This window comes from Limulus polyphemus, unplaced genomic scaffold (assembly GCF_000517525.1).
Source record: "Limulus polyphemus unplaced genomic scaffold, Limulus_polyphemus-2.1.2 Scaffold6445, whole genome shotgun sequence".
Lineage (NCBI taxonomy): Eukaryota > Metazoa > Arthropoda > Merostomata > Xiphosura > Limulidae > Limulus > Limulus polyphemus.
This window is the reverse complement of record NW_013672055.1, coordinates 4,920-11,201: the sequence shown is the minus strand read 5'-3', so window position 1 is coordinate 11,201 and position 6,282 is coordinate 4,920. Positions and strand designations below refer to the sequence as shown.

The 6,282-nt window shown below is 33.1% G+C and overlaps 1 protein-coding gene and 1 long non-coding RNA gene across 5 annotated transcripts in view; one reads left to right on the top strand and one right to left on the bottom strand.

Moving 5' to 3' along the window:
- Positions 1-4,749, top strand: part of LOC106473725 (zinc transporter 6-like) — a 15,896-nt gene extending 11,147 nt beyond the window's left edge. For all 4 annotated transcript variants that reach the window (XM_013934404.2, XM_013934405.2, XM_022402120.1 and 1 more), the window contains exons 10-14: positions 620-739; positions 1,902-2,004; positions 2,156-2,272; positions 3,070-3,174; positions 3,404-4,749. In XM_013934404.2, coding sequence (XP_013789858.1) covers positions 620-739; positions 1,902-2,004; positions 2,156-2,272; positions 3,070-3,174; positions 3,404-3,745 — 787 coding nt within the window. In that variant the 3' untranslated portion in view covers positions 3,746-4,749. The remainder of the gene's footprint in view (positions 1-619; positions 740-1,901; positions 2,005-2,155; positions 2,273-3,069; positions 3,175-3,403) is intronic.
- The window catches only part of LOC111089497, a 4,244-nt gene continuing 2,644 nt past the window's right edge, over positions 4,683-6,282 (bottom strand). The window contains exon 2 of the long non-coding RNA XR_002613761.1: positions 4,683-5,064. This is a non-coding gene — a long non-coding RNA (uncharacterized LOC111089497). The remainder of the gene's footprint in view (positions 5,065-6,282) is intronic.

Genomic DNA, 6,282 nt, shown 5'->3' with positions numbered 1-6,282 from the left:
GACTGATCAAGTGTGGATAGATGTGTGGTATTCTAGATTGATCAAGTATGGATAGATGTATGGTATTCTAGACTGATCAAGTGTGGATAGATGTGTGGTATTCTAGATTGATCAAGTATGGATAGATGTATGGTATTCTAGACTGATCGAGTGTGGATAGATGTGTAATATTCTAGATTGATCAAGTGTAGGTAGATGTGTGGTATTCTAGACTGATCGAGTGTGGATAGATATGTAATATTCTAGATTGATCAAGTGTAGGTAGATGTGTGGTATTCTAGATTGATCAAGTATAGGTAGATGTGTGGTATTCTAGATTGATCAAGTATAGGTAGATGTGTGGTATTCTAGATTGATCAAGTATAGGTAGATGTGTGGTATTCTAGATTGATCAAGTATAGGTAGATGTGTGGTATTCTAGATTGATCAAGTATAGGTAGATGTGTGGTATTCTAGATTGATCAAGTGTAGGTAGATGTGTGGTATTCTAGATTGATCAGTGTTGCATTCTTTTATCACATGTAAAGAGAGTACTTCATTAAAACTAAATTTGTCCTACTTCTGATAATAACCAGTTTTACAGCTGAAAGACTGAGTAATTTTTGCATTAACTGTATAGTATTTGCCACATAATTCCTGGTTTGAGTACCTTTCTTCTACCCCGAGTGAATCCCTTTGTCTTGCTGGGTTGGACAGGAGGAGCCACATTGTTTGCATCTCACTTGTTGATAGAAGTTTAGTAAGTAACAGTTGTAATATTTTATTAGGTACAACTCTATTGAATATATTTATATGTAACAGTATCATATGCATTATTATTCTGTACATAACTTTAAAATTATAACATTATATAGTAAAATGGATGTGTTCCAACATCATTTCTTTAAAACAAATACTGTAATTACCTTTCTAAATGACACAAACACACTTTTTTTGAGAAATTATAAATCCCTCTTAGTCTGACTTGTGCCAACTAATAACCACTTGGTCTTCAAAGCCAATGCTTGCCACATAAATATGCTAGTTCTAACCACAAAATTAACAACTTTAAAATCAAAGCTCCACAGTATTTGAAAAAAGACAGTTATCTTTAAAAGAGTTATGTTACTTATTTCAATGTGTTTTTTTTTTCCACCAGTAATATTGGCAAAAGCTTAACATATTGTTGTCATCCTTTAAAAAGTATAGGTTACAGATACCTCCAATCTCTGGCCCTGACGGCAGTTATCTCTGCTACCACTGACTTTTGGATTTATTGAATCTTCACGTTGTAGGAAAAAAGTGAAACACTTTAACATATCCATTTAGTATATTTATATTATATATTTTTTTAGATTAGCTAGTTTGTGATATTTAAATGAATGTTTCATTTAATAAAGAATTTTAAATGTTTTTATTTGAATAAATCAGAAACTGGCTTCATTTTAGTGTTGATTCCAATTACATGCTTATACCTTCATTATGAACTGGTATCTAAATTTGAAAATTCACTTCTTTAAGTAATGTTCCACATCAGTATGTCAGAAAAGAAGATACCAAATATTAAAAAACAAGTCAAGGAAGAACATGTAATAATGAATTTGTTTTATTTAGCACAAAAATCATGTTTTGGTGATATGGGAAGACCACCTGTTTTGCCAGTGTTACCTGGTATAAAATAAGTGGTGTGATAAGAACTTCCCATAGATTCTGGTTCTTCTGCTTTTCTAAGCACTTGGAGAGCTTAAATGCATCAAAAATAGTACGTGAGGCCCATGACAGTGTATAAAGCTATTTATTGCTTTATACGTAAAGGTTGTGTCGATGTAGCAATTACACAGTTAACTTCTAAATGTTTAAAATTAATTGGTATCAAAACCGTCACTACATTTTTTTTTGTATTTTATTTCCTTTCTAAACAGCAACTATTCTCTGGCAGATACTATAGCTGCTATATTCATAGCTATGATGGTGTGTGTGACCATGTTTCCAATGAGTGTGTATAGTGGAAGGATTTTGTTACAGGTAAAATGTTTGTCATTTTAGTTTATTCACCACATAATGTAGTTCTCATCAGAAGTAACTTTTTAAGAATGATCTCATTAAAAGTATTGCAGACTATGATACATTTTCTTGTATTTGTAAAGTTTTAGTAAGTGTAATAAGTGTTTTATAGACTACACCCTCGTACATTATTGGGCAACTCGACAAATGTTTGCGGGAAGCATCAACTTTGGATGGAGTTCTCGAGTTTCGAAATGAATGTTTCTGGACACTGGCATTTGGAGATTTGGTGAGTGACCTTATTGGCTGGAAGTTTTCTGTTTTTCAATTAGTAATCTATATGGTATTATGATAAGTAACGGAGATGTGGTTTGATTCATGTGCAAACTTACCAAGAAAGATGAGATGGATATAATTGATCCACTTTGACTGTACGAAGACCTAATGTAAAATATACCCTATTAAATAATAACAAAACAGTTTTAATTTTTTATTTCAATACATGAATATATCCTCCAGTTCACTGTCTAATTTTGCATTTAGCCCCAGGTTACAGGAAGGGCCACAAAGCTGACTATCTTGACAACACATGCAGAGAAGATATTATTGTGTTGTAATTTTAAAGACGTTAACAAAGTACTTAAAACAAAAGAAAGGTGATATAAAAACCAACTATGTTCCTACTTTTTGGGCTGAGTGTATTGATGCCTGCCAGAGTTATTGTCAAATTATTCTTTAGACTAACCAAGGTTAGCAACCTAAGTTAGATATTTTAATTCTTATTAGGTGTACAAACTGGGGGTTGGTCATGCCAGCAAACACAGAACATTGCTAACCTACTACAAACAACACATGTATCAGTCTGCTTATGTGTAGGCAACCTTGTCCAATCCTTAAAGGTTGGGTGGAACGGAAACCAGTTTTTCAGATTCATTGTGCTTTCTAATGCTCCTTAAATAATGTTTTTTTTTTCATCAGTGTAAGATTATAAAAAAAAACAACTGTTCTTTGTATTTATTTTGGATTAAAACTATTTCCTCACATGATGTTAAACTAAACTGATAAACCTATATGAATTGTATACAGTCTGGGACAGTTCACGTAAGGGTCAGAAGAGATGCCAATGAACAACTAGTCTTAGCTCATCTAGTGGATCGACTTTCTAATCTCGTATCAGATCTGACCATTCAGGTAACTGATATTTTACATTAAAATCCCAAAATTCATTCTAAATTATATTAAGAATTTAGTATTGGGGCATGTATGTCAAAAAAGCAGTAAGCTACTTATGTACTTACATAGTGACCCCAAGCTGGTGTTCTAGGGTTAAAACACCTTGGATTTTTTGAACTAATATAATAAAGGATAAAGTATTTGTGTGGGCTGACAAAACCTGCTTGATACTATGTTCCATCTATAGGTTTTCAAAGATGAATGGGCATGGAGCACAACAACCTTACAGGTTCTTAATGAATCGGCACTGAAATTTCCTTCCTTAGCCCCCAGCATAACCAGTACGATATCGCTAACAACGAGATCACCCGTCACGACAGGATATCCTAGTTTGTATGGTGGTAATTCTCAAGTACAAAAGATTCCACCACCTCAGACTCTTAATCCACCAAGTTTCTCTCCCACATCATGGAATCAGCAGTTTGGTTTTTCGTCGACTTACCTTTCTCCAGCTTCAGCAAGACAACCACTGGACGTAAAAACTAAGAACTATAGTCCATCACAAGGAATTAACCCTCCTCCTTTATAGTCTAATTATATTAATCTTCAAGTTGTTTTTAAAGTAACACTATTCATGTTTTTTGTCGTACTGGCCAGTCAAAGAAATTTTATGTTTATACTCAAAGGGTCATGTAAGTTATTTCTTTTAATCAAAAACCAGTATTAATAATTATAGAAGTATCGTACTTCTTCAAAGTTCTAAGAAAACACTAAGGTGAGCTCTATTTTACATGAAATGCGAGTCCAAAAATTGGTATTCCTTTGATATCCTGATCTTTTCTGAAACTTTACCACAACAAGGCATAAAAGAACGAGTCTTTATAATAACATAAGAGTAGAATGCAGTGGTTGACAGTTTATATTTTTTATGCATGTACAATTTTGATTGTAAAAGGTTTATTGAGTTAAACAGATCTGATGATAATAAATATTTGTAAGTTTTCCCCAGTTCTGTAATTATGGAGTTTCACCAAGTACTGAGGGTTGTAAGTAGTAAGTACATTGCTTACAAATTAACCTTCTGTAAGTTATGATTTTATGTCATCACAGTATAATCACATGTTTATAATTTATTTACTGATATTACATCAGGTTATCCATGAATCTTTCTCCCACTGTAAGCCATCTGAGCACATTAAGTAAAAAATGGTAGCAGCGAGATATCAAAGTTAACTGGTCAGCAGTTCCATCAGGCCTACTCCGTTGGAGATTGTTGAAAATGAAGTGTTTGTTCATCCTGAAATTTTGTAAAACTTTTTCTTACTGTTGTGGTTTAGGATTTGTTCTTTAGAGCAGCAACCCAAGAATCACAAGTAACTGTGGAAGAAGAGTTCTCTATATTTGTTTAATTCAGGCAATGTCCGAGACACTCGTGCCCAAATTCCATCTTGATACAGAAAACCAGAACAATTCATGGTTTTGAAGGTACTTTATCCATTGTGAAGTAATATTGAATTAGAACAATATCTGCAGTAGGATTTATTAAATATAAATTTCCAGAAATATCAAAAAGAATAAAATCTTCGTAAACAAGTTCCTCCGTTTGTGTATGATTTATAATCTAGAGAAAGCATTTCATTACATCATTTGTACTTCTAAACAGAAAATAAAAAAAGCAAAGCAAAAATTCCAACCAAAGACATAATTCCTGCACAAATAACAATAATATATATGGTCTCACAGTTCATGGTTATTCTAAAGTACAAAGTAGACAACTTAGACTAGGCTACACAAGCAGCTATATAATTAAATATTTTAGCGGGAGACTGATCTTGATAGTAGTCTATCAGTGTATTCTTCTTGCCACTGGCTTCGGAGACTTCTGAATTCATGTACAAAATTGTATTGCTGAAACAATAATGTCATGTCATTATTTTACTTTTATAAAGAAATGGGAAATATGTTTCTGAACACCGTAAGAGCGTGAAAAGATGACAAAATCATATTGCCATTTGCATACATCAAAATACTGATTTTATCCTGTTCAATTATTGGAAACAAAATCCTTTCTTTAAACAAAACCAAAACCCTTTCAATTCTTGTATGGTAATGAAAACTTAACAGTACAATTTCTTCAAAACTTTCCAAAAGATCAACACAGGCAACTGTAGAATGTGATTAATTTTCAGTTAATATATTGACTTAGATCACAACTTCATCTCATTTTGCTTTTTAGAAGGACTTTGAAGTCTATCTTAAATTCCCCTCTCTCTGGAGCAGCTGTGATTTGAATCTGGTAAACCAAGATACACTCCTTACTTTAGAGGCATTACAAGAGTAACTTCAAATTCTTTTAGTGAATCTGATAAAAGACAGAAAGGGATGTTGAGTACCTACGTTCTCTTTAATTTATTACTTCAACACTAGGAATGGCTAGTACAAGTAGCCCTCATGAAATGTAACACATCTCCAGTTACAACACAAGCTCCTTATGCTTAGTATTGTATACACGTATGGCTAAAAAAACACCACAGATGAACTTGAAAGCAAGAATTTTGTGAGACTTTAAATTGGCTCATTTGCCATTCGTTACTCTCCAATTTCAAGTCTTTTTATACCATGTAAGCTCTGTTTTAATGTGTAAGAGCTTCAACATCCTTAACTTTTGCTATTCATGTGCTTACGTATCCTTCCTTAACTGTCATTACCCTTGTTGTTATCACATCCTTCTATTGCCCTGTTTGCTTACAACAGCTGCAGGTCAGTATGGAATTTCAAAGTTTTCTTACTAGAAAGTCATGTTGGTTATATTATATCTGTTTACAGAATTCAAAGAGCTAAAAACTATTCATTTTACAGTTTAGTTTCTGTTTATACTGAGGTAATCAAAGCCACATTTTGATTAAAGTCTTAACCCTGTTCATTGGAAAAGATAACAGGTTTGTTGCTTTATTGTGTTTTTATATCTGGTCCTTAGCCCTATTGTAAAAAAAAATAGCTCTATAGGTGTGGGGGATAAGTTAGCAAATTGGATAGAAGAGTGGCTGAATAGAAGAAAGCAGAGGGTTGTTACAAATGGGATACCTCAGGGCTCAGTCTTAGGACCTTTACTCTTTTTGATTTACA